Source organism: Penicillium cataractarum (assembly GCF_028827025.1).
Source record: "Penicillium cataractarum strain IBT 29864 chromosome Unknown utg000009l, whole genome shotgun sequence".
Taxonomy (NCBI): Eukaryota; Fungi; Ascomycota; class Eurotiomycetes; order Eurotiales; family Aspergillaceae; genus Penicillium; species Penicillium cataractarum.
In genome coordinates, this window is record NW_026622745.1 from 3,513,081 (window position 1) to 3,529,565 (window position 16,485).

Genomic DNA, 16,485 nt, shown 5'->3' on the forward strand with positions numbered 1-16,485 from the left:
CTCTTCGTAAAAAAGCAGACCCGAAAGCCCATCTATACAGGGACTTTCGTTAAACAATGAGACCAACAATTCCATCTCTCTCTAGCTACTACCCTTCTTCCCATACTCCTCATCACTGACAGCCTCATGCCAAACGGTCCTCCCAAGCCCAACAACAAAATGCGTCATAATACTACCCTCATCAGCCCCATGCCAATGGGTAGTCCCAGCCGGTGCCCAGACAACATCGCCAGTCTTCAGTCTCCGTGGAACACCGCCCTTATCGCAGATCCAGCCATTGCCGGCAACGACTTTGATCATTTGACCCTTCTCATGGGTATGCCAGTGAGTTCGGGCACAGGGGGTGAATGTGACATTGGCAATTGCTGCTTCGGTATCGAAGTGTATGGGATCAAGATAGACGTCGCCGGTGAAGGTTTCGGTAGGTTTTGTACATTTTGCGTCTGGGTTGTGGCCGCTTTTTATGATTGTCGATTCGGGCATTGTTGGGTGGGAGGATTGTATGAGATACTGTGGAAGTTAGGGTTCTGGTATAATGGAGGGGGGCCATTTGGTGAATACATACCTGAGAAATGGCAGCGCTTAATGTATTGATATTTTAGAAAGCTGAGAAAGAAAGGAAAAAAGCGGAATCAAAGGCTGATTAGTATTTATCTTGTGTTCCTACTTGCGTATCTAGATCTATAAAGCAAGACCACGGGCCGATGTCAGCATTTAGCTCCACAGCATATCGCTGACAGGAGCCCCACCTTTAAAACCGAACTTTTTGAGATCTTAGCCGTGCCAGATCTAAAGCGCCTCTCGGGATTGGAGTCGTAAAGACTGAGCTGGATTTATCCCCCGCTCTTGCAAACTCGAACAGCGGGAGTCGGGAGTAACGATTCGGACTCAAGGGCGGAAGGTTTGTTGATGACATTAAGGTCAACATGTCAGCTTTCAGATCGGCCGAGAAAGAGTAAACAAAATTTGTCATTATTCCACATTATACGGTGGCTAAGTATGCTATTATCTGTATTATAGAGCACTTGTTCGTGTCTCATTAAGGTCTCAGCCCCACAAGATGTTGATCTTCGATAAGAAACCGTCCTTCTTAAGAGGTACGTTCTCAGGGTCGTTCTCGGCCTCATCAAGAGCCTGGCGCAGAGGGACCATGTCTAGAGGGACAATCTTTGTCCGACGAATCAACTTGTAGCCTCCATACGCAAGAAGCACAAGCGGGATATCACTGCAGTGAAGAATTAGCCTATGCATTGGAGCACAGAATAGAAGGAATTAGATCAACACTCACAGATAGCTCGAAACAAAAGAGGCCGGGTCCCAGTTGCCTTTGGTGAACACGGTAAATCCACCCGTGAGAAGAATGATGACGCATGAGACCAAAGCGAACCAGCTTGTGTATCCTAGGCTAGGTCAGTAATTGTGATAAATATTTCCAAGCAGAGAGATACTGACTTGTGATCCGATTATGCCATGGCAGAGCATCCGGTGAGATGCCCTGTTTGTTCAACGCTTGCATCAAGCGGATATGGTTCAAGGCAATACAAATCCAAGAGACCAAGGTACCCGCAGCAGTAAGATCAACGAACCACCAGAAGACGGTCAAAGCGCTGTTCGAAACACACATATACGCCAGGAAAGAAAAGGCGATCTGAAGCAACACACACATGTACGGCACTCCCCACTTGGTAGTTCGGAGGAAGATCTTGGGAGCGTGGCCCTTGATTGCAAGACCATAAAGCGTTCTGGTTCCAGCAAGAATGCTTTGGTTGGAGGCAGACCAGGCGGATGTCAGACAGACAGCATTGACGATGGAAGGGATAGCTTTGATGCCAGCATCACTAGCAGCGATCACGAAGGGACTCTGAGCCGCGGTGCCAGAGTCATCGCTGAGTCTATCATCGGCGCTCGAGACTAGCATACCAACCACCAAAACTGCTGCTAGGTAGAAAATGGTAACACGTGCGAAGACCCGTTTACAAGCCTTGGGGATGTTGTGACGAGGGTTCTTGGTTTCCGCAGCGGCCATGGCTAGAGATTCCACACCAGCGAAGGAGTAGACTGCGTTTGTCATAACTGCCCAGAATCCGAGGAAACGCCCCAGATTTCCCGTAGCGATGTATTCAACGAACGGGCCTGGATTTTTCCAGTAGTGGAATCCCAATCGCGGCTTGCCTGGTGCGGATTAGTATCAGAGTCAATACGAAGACAAGAATGCAAAAGACTTACCTGGGATACCACCTAGATCAATGACCAGACCCAGGATCACCACGAAAATGACCAGAAGGATCTTCAAAATGGCAAAGATAAACTCCACCTCGCCATAAACACCGATGAAGGAGATGGCAACGACCACGGAAACGACAATGAGAATAGTTACCCACACGGCAGGGTTGACGTCGGTGGTCCAATACTCGATCAGGACTACGGCAGCGGAGATCTCACTGGGGACACTCAGGAAACATCCGTAGACGATGTTCCATCCGATCGCAAAGGCCAAAGCCGGGTCGATAAGAACCTCAGCATGACGAACGAATGAACCAGTCACGGGTAGCAGAGCAGAAACCTCCCCGAGAGCAAATTGAATGGAACAAACGATCGTTCCGACAAACATATAGCCAAGGAGAGCACCTAGAGGACCACCCGTGGCGATTGAACCGCCGAGGCCGAGAAACAGCCCTGTTCCCTATACATCACCCCGCGGATGTCAGCAACCTCAAACTTGGTCCGATGTAATAAGAAGGCAGTTGCTTACAATAGCACCGGCGATCGCAATCATTTGAACATGGCGTTGCGATAGACCTCGAATCAGATTTTGTTGCTCCTGTTGGGTCACGATCTGCCCATCGTCGGGGCTGACAGCCCTGAACGTGGGCACCGACTCTGCGGGTGGATCTTCAACGTCGTGCACGACCTGTTTACCCCCCATTTTATCTGTGCCTCCCTGGGTCTCAAGATACCCAGTCATTATTGTTGACTACCCAAAACGCAAGCAGAGGGCGGAAAGGAAAAAAAAGAAACAACAGCAGAAAACGGGATATCCGAGCCTCGAAAACCTTTCTGCGCTAGCGTTATAAGAGATCCAACCTAATCACACCATCTAAGTGGCTGATGAGGGAACGCTAAATTTTTGCTTATCTCTTTACAGAACCGAGGCTTTCGCAAAGGGGAAAAGGTATCCTACCTTCTTTTTACTGTTGTCCATGGTACAATCCTATGCACTTTTGGTACCATCTCGGTACCATGCGCTCGGCGACCTCCGCGCCTTGGTATACACCCCGAAACTTAAATTCGGAGTAGACATGGGTATCAAGAGAGGTCTATTGGAGACAATGAAAAGTACAGTTAAAATAACTGGTAATCTCAATAGCTGACAAGAGTATTCCCCATGTATCGTGAATGTACACTGGTTACCTGCAGGCTGCGACCGAACCGTCTTTTCAAAGTGTCTCAAAGAACCCACTAAAGGTCCCCACAAGCCCACGCAGACATGCAACCTTTTAAGGTTAGCAAGAGCGCTAAATGTACCAAGATAGCAGTTATACCCGTGGGCATTCGTCGACCAGCCTAGAAGAAATTAATACTCTTAGTAGTTACGTGAAAATTTGGGAACCCTATTGCTTTGCGTATAACAAAACGTGATGGCCTGATGGCATCATCATTGTTCTTAACACTAAAATCTCCAAGGCTGTAGCTCAATTAGACTACCCCATCAGCTCTTCATCAGAAGTATCATACCAAACCTCAGAGAGTGGTTTACATTCCCTAGCTCCCTTCAACCCATCCACCTCCGATTCTTTAAATTCTTCGATCCAATTCTCCTAAATAGAGATACAGCCCATCCATCCACATTCCTTTTCCCAAAAGACATGGCTTCTCCCCTCATGATAGAACTTTGCAAGAATGTGTGTACTAGCTGCTCTTAGATCATAAAAACCAAGATGTTCCACAAGTCTCTGGCCCCCCTTTTCAATATCCATGGTTTCTTTGTCCAAGATCAACATCCCATCGGCCCAGAATTGAATCTGCGCCAAATCCATGACCGTGTAGACATCTTTATACTTGAGTGTGCTTATTCTCAGCTCCCTTGATGTAGGATCAAGCAAAACCAGGCTCCACAGTTGGTAGGCTGCTCGGATAAATTGTAAACGCTCACACCTCGTCAAGTACGGAGGACCTATTGGATCGCCGTCGAAGAATCTCTTATCACCGGGATTGTTTGTTTCGCTTGTTATAAAAAATTAAAATTCCTGGATTGAGCCAACATACGAGCACGACGTCTATAAATCATCTTAACGACGACCGTCTCATTAAAATGACCAACTGATTTCTCCATAACGATAGAGTTTCGGGTCATTTGCAAGAAATCGTGAGTCGTCGGAGCCTCATTGGGTAGGGATCCACCTTAATCGACCAGAAGCTTTCGCGCATAGCGTCGACAAGGGATTGCCTTCGGACTCACGTAGTGGTAGATAGTAGTGACATTGTCGAGGAATATCTGTCGGTGTTTTTAGCAGGCAGCAGCAAGATGTAGAGCATCGGGAAATGCAGATAGCGAGCAGAAAACACCGAGGATTACTTCAGCAAAAAAAAGAAGATAGCTCAACACGGTCATGCATAATGAGCAGACAAGCACCAGAAGGCAACGGTCTCAAGAGGAAAAGTTGTACCTCTAGTTGAATGGGAAACTCTTGAAGACTTTAGGGGCCTGGAGTAAACCCCGCCCCCACTGTGTTCCCTAATTAGTCGGTACTAGTTAACGAACTAGCTTAGTAAGGGTAGGTTTCTTTGGGCCTTATAAGATTACCTTAGAGCTTCCTCTAGGTATACCTAAGTATACCGGAACGTACGTAACAACGCTAATCCGTAGCGTCTATAGGATAATTAATTCTCGTTTATCCCTTAGGTAGCTATGTACGGTCCCTGTGCCTCTTTAGGGCCCGTAACAAAAGTGGGTCTATATAAATAGATCGAATCAACCACTCTTCTATTCACCCTTACAGGATAGGGCGTAGAACTAGAAGTTGGAATACTTAGGGATTTAAACCCCTAAAATAAATAATTAGACTTAGCATAAAATTTAGATCACGAAAACAAATACTTTAGGTTAGTAGTCTTCTACTTACCTCGAATTTAGAATCTATAAAAGTAGGCTAACTTTAAATATAAATCACTTAGTAATTGAGGGAGATAAAATTATGATATGATAGTCGAAGAATCCTTATATCTTACTCTATATATTAAGACTATAACAATAGTTTATTTCTCTCTATATTATATTACGTTAAGGTTACTATTTAATACATAGACACCCCTACGTGTTAGTATCCTGAGTTAGTGGGACTAGATATATGATCATCTGGTAAAAGGCATTCATCGACGGAAGATTAACGGCACCCTAGTAGCAGCCTACTCGAGGGGGCTTTATGTGCTAGTGAACTATCAACTTTGAGGGAAATTCGAAGGAATCAGGGAAGGAAATGGAAGGCCCATTTAGAAGTGTCTCGACTTAAGAGAAGGTAAGAAAGGTAAAGCGGACACCGTCTCCTGGGCGAAGACGGTCAAGGCCGTTCTAGACTTCGCTGAGGTTTCACGCCAGTTTTGGAGTCGCGCGCCACGGGGCCTAGCAAGGGGAGCGGCAGACCATGACGAGGCCCTAAGTTCGTTTTCTTCAGGAAGTGGAAAAATCAACTTCTGTTTACGTGAGCATATATAAAGTGGTAATATCGCTTTTGAGCAAGGGACCGGCTTGAATGTAACAAACCAACCGACTAACCGACTGTATATTATGGTTTAACACATTTTTGAAAAGGAGAGATTGATTGTCACCCAAGATTTCTTTGGATATTCCAATCGACTCCCCTGTCAATTATATATAAAATGAAAAACAAAACACCAATATCGTAGCGATAGTAGAAACAGTGTGTTCAAACTCGAACCATGCAGCCTGGCCGCCGAACGCAATCTCCTTGCTTTTCTGGGTCGGATGTGCAATCTGACTCTTTGAATCACGATCTAGCAATTCTTCGCGGTCTGGCATGCACGGAGGGTCAATGGCATAAGAAATCGGCGTCCACAAAGATGTGCAAATAAATAGGAATACCGAGGGCGGCCAAAATGCGTGTGTGATAAGGCATTTTACGACGGCTTTGAATCCCATCTCAATCTCGGATGCAAAGCAACGGTAGGTGGAAAGAGCCACGGCACAAAGGGTTGTGTACACAAACAGAAAATGGAATAGCGCCAGATAGTTGAGAAGGATCACCCTTAGCCGCATAAACATATTCTTTCGTGTAGCCGGATCCCGTTCGTTTAATGTAGATCCAAGAGAGCCTGTCGGCTTGAATGCCTGGGCTTGACCGCCTAGCCAACTAGGAAGGACAAAAGAACGAACAATGCATAGTGCAATATAAGGCGACATCCACAATTGGAATCGAGATCCTCTTTGACCTGTATGGTAGCCGGATGGAGTGTATAGGGTGAATTCGCAGAGTCGGTTCGCTACCGTCGACGCGAAGCAAGCCCAGATCAGCCAGCGGAGCTCCTGCTCGGTCGCATAAGCAACGAGCTGCTTACCCCATAGAAGAATCACAGGAACAGCGAACAATGAAATTGTTAATACAAGTGTGTAAAGACTCAAAACAGCGTAGAGAAAGCCGGAAAAGCGCTGTGCAAAAGTCATTTGGCGAACGGCATCACCATAGACGCAGAACTTGAGTTTGAACGCAGTATCAACTGTACCAATAGCCCATCGAGTACGTTGCTTGAGATGGCCACCATAATCCTCTGGAATAGTGCCAAACTGTAGCTGTTCATGAATATATGCTGTTTTCCACCCCTTTCCAAGCATAAGGGTAGAAGTCGCGACATCTTCAGCAAGTGAACCAAGGGGAAACCTGCCGATATCTTCCAACGCTTGGCGACGGACAATATATCCAGATCCTGTACACCAGGCGACACCAAGAGCATCTTTGATCGGCTCGATAACGTGAACAAAGAAGTCTAAGCTTTGTGCCAGGGGATCGCTGGCAGGAACGTTGTAAAATAACTGGGGAGGACATGCGAGCGCCATCTTGGAATCGACGAGGAGGTGAGGTAAGATAGCACGAAGCCAGTCAGGCTCTGGAATCTATAAAAAGTTAGTATTAAAGATTTAACGACGCTTCTTGATTTTTGTTTCCAAGCAAAATAAGACGACAAGAGGGGGCGATTACCATATCTGCATCCAACGCAGCCATAAATTCCCCAGGTCCTCCGGGCAGCTTGTCTGTATATTCAAGACCATTATTCAAATTTCCGGCTTTGAAATGATGGGGCTTTCCAGGTATTTTCTCCCGAGCGACATAATATAGGTTCGGATAAGTCGTCAATGCCAGTTGCTCAACACTTGTTTTGAGTTTGGCGGATTTTCCATCATCAAGCACAATGACCCGAAATTGCCGAGCCGGAAAATCCTGGTTACAAGCTCCACGGACAGTATCGAGAACAAGTTCATCTTCCTCTCCACAGCATGTCACGAAAACATCTACTGTTGGCACTTCATTTCCAACCAAACGGAGTTTCGCTCGGCCCCTTTTTTTCAATGCTAAAACGGTCCAGCCGTTTTGCAAAAGGGAAGGAACCGCGACGCAAAGCTCGATTGCAACAAATATCCACGCTGCAATGAATATCATGTCATCGGCTCTCTGCGCCATTATGATGCAGTAGATTCGCAGTGCAAGATAAAAGACGTATAAAGATGAATTGGCGACCATGAATAACGGAGCGAACTGGTAAACTCGTCGCCGCCAACCCTTCCAAATATCTGCATCATCTCGATCGTGTAGACGAGCAATTGACCCAGACTTGACCCATTCCTTCGCAAAACCAGGTGTAGCAGGCTGATTCATGAGAGGAACCAAGCTCAGTTGGCTGTGAGCCTGTATTGCAAAGAGTGAATGTTAGTCTTTGGCTGCAAGCATCGACTTGAAAAGAAGGAAATCAGAAGAAGCTACATACATTGTAAGGAGAGGGGGATGGGGATCGAGAATCGAATGGCGTAGCTGTCAAGGAAGATGGCACACGACTGGACGTTTCAGAGAAACCAGAAAACGTTCGATCAGATCTGAAAGGTCTCACAGCTGCTATAGCACCCATTGAGATTTGGCTTGTATTAAACTCGCCCAAGTCTGAATAGATTTCGTGTCGTTGTGAGACGGCTGACTCGTAGCCATTTGGTTCGTCATGAGCGAGAGTATGATTCTCAAGAGATACGTCTCTGCCCGTGGTGATTTCAGTCATCCTGAGAGGAAAAGCGGGTTTCACAAGATTGTATCGAGAAAATTTAGGATGGAGAGAGCAGCAGGGGCGCTTTAACGCGCATGTTGAGCTGCACAAAATGCGAAGCCAGCAAAGGACTATTTTTCTTTCTAACGCGCCATGGAAGATCAGAGACAAGGGTAAAATGAACCGAATGGACCCCGATGAAACCACCGGCCCGAATTTCTCGATCCATTGGGGTATCAATCGTCATCGGCTCAAAGAATCACTGGGATGATGACGAATAAGGCTTAAATTTTAATGGCCTATATTTAGTAATCTGTGATAAAAGTACTATCTTTGGGAGGAAAAACACGTATTTCAGGGCAAGGATAAGATAGTCGAAAGGTTTGTTGGGAGGTTTCAGGTACCCATACGATGGACATTGATCTGCCTTAATTGCGCGTTCTCGACCCACATCACTCTATTCAGAATCCCCCAATGCAAGATAGAGAACCAACATGTAGCTTCTGAACAGGACGTGGGAACTAGCAAGGGCTAGACGGGGACGCCGGTGTCTCCCTGTTAAACCATCAAGCTTGCTCCTCTTAGCCGAGCAGGTCTATATTTTCTTTCTCTTTATCTATGATTTCAATCGCCCAATTCACACAGAGCATGCCCGCCCTGCTTGTTGCCACCTAAGGTACTTACTTGATAAGAGCCCAGTCTCTGAGTTGTATCGAAACAGTGACCTAGGGACTTGGATCCACGAGCCTTGTTCTCTGCCTTTATTATATTTTTTTCCTCCGGGAGACTCGAGTCTTCTCACCCTCCGGCCCCACCTAAAGCAGGAAAATGTACATCTTCGGCACGTTTGTCAATGTATGCCTTTTGGTGCTTCCACTGGCAGTCACAATTGGCACGCTAGCTGGTATTGATGCTCGCCGCAGAACACTGGATGAAGAGCCCTTGTTCCCAAAGAATTCTTATTCGAAGCGAGCATACATCGAACAACCCACGAAGAATTTGACAATACCCTGTATCTTCCCGCACTGCGCACCGCCAACAGAAGATCTCACAGAGAAAGCAAGGCTACATGGTCCGGCATAGATCGACTTTGGGTCATCTATTGATCTTGTTCTCCTTCAACTCGTAGGTTGAATCTTCTGAAAGTGTTTCATAAATCATGATCACCAACACTAAGGTACTCAGCGCAGATCTCAATAATGAACCTTTCTTCTTTACTTGACCTGAAACTTCGCTGTTATCCAGGTAAGTGTATTGAACCCGTGGAGTTCGAATGGCGCTTGGGAGGGTGATAAAAACCAACTGACCAAGCTTAGTATACAAAGTGACGCGGTTTTGAGAGAGCCACAGAAATTATTCCAAAAATAGCAAAAACTGAAGTTTTATATCAAGTGGATTTATTTTGCCATTCGGCAATTGTAGAATTGCTTGGCACTCGCACTCCTTTCGCGTGGCTCGGTAGACCGCGTGGCCCGCCCTACGCGTTCTGTGCACAGTTAAACCTTAAATGGACTAGCGTATTGCGGCCAGCCAAAAATTCAAAAATCCTCGGTAGTGGACTCTAGCTTCTGTATTCCACGTTTGTAAATAACCAATAAGGATCAGTGGAGAAAAAGGAACGAGGCAAATAAATCGGGTTTACAAAAACTGAGAGAAGGGAGGTTGACTATCAATAGGGTTATGGACTCCCAAGCTTGGCAAGGTGAGTTACGATTGCTAGTTTACCACTAGTGGAGAATGAGACGATGCGATATCCGTACAGAGTAGTCAGTGTAGATAGCCTTCCCAACAACGAAAGTCCCTATTTATTAGGAGCAAGTTATGGGTGCGGACATTCGCTTCCCAGATTCTCACCCCTGGAGGTCTATTACGCTCCGTCAAATCGATTATTATCGCCCTTATTAGCACTGCCACGTGAGTGTGTCGCTATCTTCTATACTGTATCATGAGTGAGAATAACCCTTGCGCTTTCATTGTCACCAGCTATCTTCAAGATCTAGCGATACTACAGGTACGGAGATAATCAATATTACAGGCTGAGAAAATATGCATTCCTTTCATACTTTCATGTATATGTAGCCAAGTGTAACTGCCTGATCGAAGAAATTGGAATTCCAGTCAAATATCGCATCAAGACACAGATTCGAGAAGATAGAAATATTACTGAAAAAGCAACTTAAGTTCTCGCAGATTGTGTATGCGTCACTTGCATGCATGCCGACCATAAGAAATTTGATCTCGGAGTGAGTGAAATCACAATTTTTTCCAATCTACATTGAGAATGAGGGTCTTCGATATTTCAAGGAACATCTTATCTTCCTAAAGAACGGTAACAATTGCTGAAGGTCTATACTGTACACAATATGGAGGAGAATCAGAGCTAGCTTCTGCCCAAATTCAGCCAGCATTTCTGCGAGGTGGATTCTGCCCTCCATGTTTTCAGGAGTATTTCTAGCAGCAAATTTGAATAAAATTGTATTCGTTTATTTCTCTAAATGGATGTGCGATTGTGGTTGGGAAAATAGGTGCAGCGGTGAAGGTGTTCCCGAATAAATCAGAAGAGAGACGAGGTTCGGGGCTCAATTGGAGGGCACAGATAGCCCCCAACATCGCCGTTGCAGTTTTAGAGCCGCTAAAGGGGTTTGCCTAATATGCCACATCCTCCTGGCGCCCTAGCTAAATTTAGCATAGATTGAATTCATCATAGTATAGATGAATTGATTATAGAATCATACCTCTGAAGAAGAGAAGGGACAAAAGATTCCTTACAATCAGGAATACCTTCGGTAGGATAGCAGTAATTAATCATTAGTTTACCAGAGACGATACATGACCACTTAGGCTATTTGCGAATTGGATGCACATTCCATATTCTACTCGCATATGCTTCAACGCGAGCTCGCAGGGTAAGCTTAAAAATATGCTTGGAAGATTATACAATCAAGTTCGACATTGGCTTCCATGTTTTATACATAAAATCTTCTATACCATGACGCTGAAGCCATAGAGTTCCTAGTCCTGATTTGGTTTAATTTACCAACCACCCCATGCCATGTCAGATGAAAGTGGTAATTTATCTCACAAGGTACAGTATGCGATGGCTACTCCTGTAAGCAAGTGCTTCACTAGTACACATTCAGTCAATCGCATGGATGACTTCGTTAGTGACCAGACTGTCTCTACTATCTTTAATGGAGCCTGCAAAATAGATCTGGATCAAAGTCGTTGTCGTCATGACGTCAACAACAGGGTACACTTTAGTAAAGATAGTCATGACGAGCTCATGATCCATGTCATCTTTTTAAAAGAACCTGGGAACCCAAGCGGTGTCCTGCGGGCGTTATCCCGCATCATTGAATTCATGCTTTCAGAATGTCGATACACCCAGAAGCTTTGAAACTCAAGTACGACTGACGACCTTGAATTTCTGGGGTACATTCTGTGCGATATTATTGATACAGATGGGTTGGGTATGAGAGGATACCAATGCCACCAAGCAGTTGGTCTGCCAGCTATAGCCGACATTGTTCGGCTAAAATTGAAGGAACCCAACGGCAGCCTCACCAAAATTATGAAGGAAGGTGAATTCAAAGCCCTTCGCCGGTTAATGACAAAGGCGAAACAAATTCGAAACAGATGGCGCATCATATAACTCAAGATGAGCGGAAACTCAAAAATCTCGAGAGCACGAAGCGGAGTTTGTGTGATTTGCTTGAGTACGCTATCAAGCTGGCTGCGTTGGAGCGTGGTATGAGCCAGGTTTGCATTACTGTTTTCAATAGATTCAGAAGCTGCACAGTGCTAATAGCGTACTTGAAAGATCCCCTGGTATCCGTGCCACCATATCTGCAAAACATATGCGGCGGAAGACGGGCCTTCGGTCGTCATGATTCCGCTGAATGAATGGTTTTGCTATCTTTTTGTCAAAGAGTTCTTCAAGATTACGACATCGCTTGAGAAAAATATTTTTATCATCGCCCGAAGAGTAGGGCCACTGAAGAAAGCCGACAAAAGCAGAGAGATCTGCCGTTACCCAAAGAAAGCAAAAGTACGAGCGAGTCATGGCTATAAAGTCCAGCCATTTCATTAAAAAGCTCAAACGACTGGAACAAAGATTCGATAGATCTCGAGAGCTTCGCCTTGAACAAATAAACGTGATGAAACAGCGTGATAAGAACAGAAGAAGATTTTTTCTATCGACAGAGAGCAAATATCTTTAAAAGTGGGATCTTGCAATCTGTCAGTGACGAGGAACCTTGTTGATATTAATTCTTCTTGCAATCATCTCTCCACGCTGGATACTTTGTATGGTCATCTACCACCTGTACCACAGATATTATGTCTAGACATACATAAAGCTTTAGATTCAGCCGTAAGACGGACCAGTTTCTGAAGATAATATGATGGAGTACATACCAATCTCTTACGGGCCTCCTCTGCTTGTGTAGCCGTTCCTAACGACATGCCATGCCGAGCAGCCATAAAGCATCTGGGGTGCAATCATTGCTCGGTATACATGCAGAGATTGACGGTCCCTGTACCCCATGTCGAGGAAGTGAGTGCGAGCAGAGCCGATGGCCGCTTCGTAGCCCTCGCTTCTACCTTCTCGGGGTGGTCATCACAGCGAAGCCTGGTGTCCATTTGAATGCCGAGATAGCGGCAAAACGTGGAGGCCTAACGCCTGTCTAGGTCTCTCGTTTCCAGTCCGGCCAGTGGTACCAAACTCTCCCGGCATACTGCCAAGATAATTTTTGCGAGGATTCCGAGCGACTTGGTGGCATGGAGGTAGTTAAAGTTGGTATGTAGGTAGGGTGGCCCGGTCAAGTGGTAGTTATGGAAGCTAATTTTTAGTTAGTTAGTTAACTAGCTAGGGGCTTCTTTGTGATTCAGACCTGTTGAAATCCGATTAGTGCACCTAGATGAGCTTAGCAACCCATTTCCAATAGTATGTTGATGCTTGAATTCTGAAGTTCTCAAAATACCATATGGATCACGTGAGGTCGCTTTGCTAAAACGGAGGGGACCAATCATATCGAATCAAGCGTCAAGGTTGACAATATATTGCTCCGCTTCGCTCCGCAATGAATATAAGACTTCCCGAAGGAGGAATGGTAGTCAGATGACGTCATATAATTGGGCACGCAAGAGACACTACTGAGGAACGAGGACAGAATATCTCCAACCGTACTCTCTTGTATGATATCATCCAACCGGTTTTCACAATATCCGTGCTATATTTACACACTTCCAAGCGTCTTTGATACTTCTTCCTGCAATCATAGCGTGTTGAGCGTCAAGAACAACTCAATTCACGCAATCCCCTCTACCATGGCTCGTATATTCATCACCGGTTCAAGCGACGGCATTGGCCAAGCTGCTGCCAAAATCCTCGCAGATCAGGGACACTCCGTCGTTCTCCATGCCAGAAATGCCGACCGTGCTGCTTCAACTCAGAAAGCAGTTCCTAAAGCAGAGGCTGTCCTAATCGGCGACCTGCGATCCATCTCAGAGACGAAGAAACTCGCTCAAGAAGCCAACGCCTTAGGAAATGGAACATTCGATGCAATCATTCATAACGCAGGCATCGGGTACGGTTCAACGTCCAGTCGTGAGATCACCGCAGACAGAATCTCGGCTGTCTTCGCTGTCAACACTTTAGCACCGTACATCCTGACCTGTCAGATGAAGAGGCCCACATCACGACTGCTATATATGAGTTCGGACAGCCATTATGGTGGAGATGAGAGTTTGCGAAATGTCACGCAGTCGCATTCATACAGTGACAGCAAGCTTCATGATGTGATGCTTGCTAATGCCTTTGCTCGGCGATGGGGAAGTGATATTCAAGTCGTTAGCATGCATCCCGGTTGGGTCAGGACTAAGATGGGAGGGAGTATGGCTCCTAGTGGTATGGAAGAGCCTGCCAAGGCACTGGCCGAATGGGCGGTTGGAAAGGGTAAGTTGGCCAGCCTGCCTAGTGGGACATTCTTTACGACGAGCGGTGCGAAGTCGGCGCATCCAGGGGCTGGGAATGTGAACAAGCAGGAGGAATTACTGAAGACATGCAAGGATGTGTCTGGGGTTGCCGTTCCGGGAGAGTAGATCGAGATTTCAGTATGTGGACCTCATATAATGTGTCACTTCTCATATCGAAAAGCGAATATTATGGATGACTATTGAATAGTAAATTATTGGGCATCTCAGTGTGTCAAATATGGTCAATAGATGATTCGTTATTAAGGTTCAATTGACCACAATTAAACCTCCCTAGTAGTCTCCTCAATTTGCTTGACATCGGCGTCTCTAATCCGAGGTTCCCGGCCTTCTCTACTCTTCTCCTCACGCACAGTCATCCAAATGATACCTGTCGTCCAAAGCGCCAGCGCAATCGAACATCCAATCATCGCCCACATACCCTTCGTAAATCGAGGCGCCATATTAGCCGAGTAGAAAAGCAGAATCCACCAAGCGTTCACCGCATTACTGCCCATGTTCATGCTGGCAATGACCACAGACCTGAACCGGTCATCTTGATAACGCATGGCATCATTACACCAAGCAAAGAACGTTGCCTGACAGGCATATACCGCTCCAGCCCAGTAGTATGCGGCGAACACGACAGCAGTTTTCTCGAATTGAGTTAAGATCATGGCGGATGTCACAATACCAGTGATGGCAATAAAGTATCCGACTAGATACCGCTTGCCCCCCATGAAATCGGTTAAAGTAGCCCAGAACAGCGTGGAAACGATGCCGACTGCTGGCACGCCCGTGGGGTAGTCGTTCAACTGGGAGACGGTGTATTTGTGAGATGGGGATGACTTCATATAGAGTGCCAGCAGGGCATTGCTTGAGAATGACTCTGTCTCTCCGGCGATGATCCAGAGAATGACAAAGCCGTACCAGTGCCAAGAGGTGAAGACGCGTTTGGCGAATGTCAGATTCAGGGGAACCTTGACAGAGCCGGACTCTGGGATTCGCGCGATGGCCATGGCCCGCTCTTCAGAGGTCAAATAGGGGGCTTTCGTAGTGGTTGGTGTGTCGGGGAACAATAAGAAACCGTAGATGGCGATGGGAATAGTGATCAGGCCATCAATCTGTCTTGTTAATTGTGGATCATATCTTGCCAATGGGATAATGAGGAACTTACAATGAAAAGCCATCGCCAACCCGCCAGTCCATGGGCACCATTGAGGGATTTTTGAATGCCGGTCTGGATGAAACCTCCAAACATTGTTCCTGCCAGACCTGATGCGGTGAAAATTCCACTGCGCTTGCCCAGCTCCTTCTCTGTGTACCAGGAGCCGAGAATATAATGCGTTCCGACGAAAGTACTCGACTCGGCCAAGCCCAAGAAGAAGCGGATCGCCATGATACCCTGGGGGTTATGTACTGCAGCCGTGATCATGGTCAGACTACCCCAGATTAGCATCATCGCCGGGAAGAAGAGATGCGGCCGTAGATAGGTCAGAGCCAGATTGGAAGGAACCTGTCCAACAATATATCTAATGAAATGTTAGTCAAGAGGTAATTTGAATAGACTCGACATCGTCTCTTACCCAACAGTGAAGACAGTATTTATAACATTGAGCTGGTTCCCTTTGAAATTGAGCTCCTCCTTCATGCCCGAGACGTATGCATTGTTGAGGTTACTGCGGTCCAAGTAATTGGCGAAATAGCAGAGACAACAAAACGACAAGATGAATGCATCAATTTTGCGGAGCAGCTTTGCTTCACCGGGCACAGTCTCTTGGCCCCTGATATAGGACTTGAATCGAGCGAAGAAGGCCATGCCGGTCAATCACCGTGTCTGTCAGTCACAGGCGGGACACGGCTCGAGTGGGCCAAAGGGGTGGATAGCAGAGACTTTATATACATCCATGTGGCGGGTGCCGTTATCGCGTGGTGGAAAGAAAGAGTTTATCTTTTGACTCAAAAGTTAACCGCCCCGTTGGGCGGTTACCTAATCAACATCTCGCTCTGATATGCCAAATCCGCGCAAACTCCACCTTTGACTGGCTGTTGTAAACAATGAACAGGTGATGCATTATCTTGATCGACTCGACTTTCGCAGTGTTAATCCGAGGTTTATTGCACAGATTGGTGCAGGGAAGTGCGGGGAAGTCTCCACTGTCGGGTTTTGCGCCGAGTGCCAAGGTGACCGGCAGTAGATTACCTGCCTTTCTAGGAAACCTATCAAGTCAGAGCTCCAGGCTGAGATAT

At 46.3% G+C, this 16,485-nt stretch overlaps 5 protein-coding genes across 5 annotated transcripts; 1 reads left to right on the forward strand and 4 right to left on the reverse strand.

Moving 5' to 3' along the window:
* Positions 1 to 81: 81 nt before the first annotated feature.
* On the reverse strand, positions 82 to 483 carry N7496_011875 (cupin domain-containing protein; the record flags this gene model as incomplete). Its single annotated transcript, XM_056704788.1, has 1 exon — positions 82 to 483. One exon carries the CDS (start codon positions 481 to 483, stop codon positions 82 to 84), a length of 402 nt encoding a protein of 133 aa, XP_056550748.1.
* A 564-nt stretch (positions 484 to 1,047) lies between these two features.
* Positions 1,048 to 2,965, reverse strand: N7496_011876 (uncharacterized protein; the record flags this gene model as incomplete). Its single annotated transcript, XM_056704789.1, has 5 exons — positions 1,048 to 1,225; positions 1,289 to 1,400; positions 1,453 to 2,172; positions 2,227 to 2,683; positions 2,753 to 2,965. 5 exons carry the CDS (start codon positions 2,963 to 2,965, stop codon positions 1,048 to 1,050), a joined length of 1,680 nt encoding a protein of 559 aa, XP_056550749.1.
* Positions 2,966 to 5,866: 2,901 nt separating this feature from the next.
* Positions 5,867 to 8,277, reverse strand: N7496_011877 (glycosyltransferase family 2 protein; the record flags this gene model as incomplete). Its single annotated transcript, XM_056704790.1, has 4 exons — positions 5,867 to 7,126; positions 7,212 to 7,908; positions 7,992 to 8,062; positions 8,116 to 8,277. 4 exons carry the CDS (start codon positions 8,275 to 8,277, stop codon positions 5,867 to 5,869), a joined length of 2,190 nt encoding a protein of 729 aa, XP_056550750.1.
* A 5,313-nt stretch (positions 8,278 to 13,590) lies between these two features.
* On the forward strand, positions 13,591 to 14,364 carry N7496_011878 (uncharacterized protein; the record flags this gene model as incomplete). The annotated part of the gene is made up of 1 exon (XM_056704791.1): positions 13,591 to 14,364. The coding sequence occupies one exon, from the start codon at positions 13,591 to 13,593 to the stop codon at positions 14,362 to 14,364; it is 774 nt and encodes a 257-aa protein (XP_056550751.1).
* Positions 14,365 to 14,519: 155 nt separating this feature from the next.
* On the reverse strand, positions 14,520 to 16,054 carry N7496_011879 (putative MFS pantothenate transporter; the record flags this gene model as incomplete). Its single annotated transcript, XM_056704792.1, has 3 exons — positions 14,520 to 15,359; positions 15,413 to 15,767; positions 15,822 to 16,054. 3 exons carry the CDS (start codon positions 16,052 to 16,054, stop codon positions 14,520 to 14,522), a joined length of 1,428 nt encoding a protein of 475 aa, XP_056550752.1.
* Between the last annotated feature and the right edge of the window lie 431 nt (positions 16,055 to 16,485).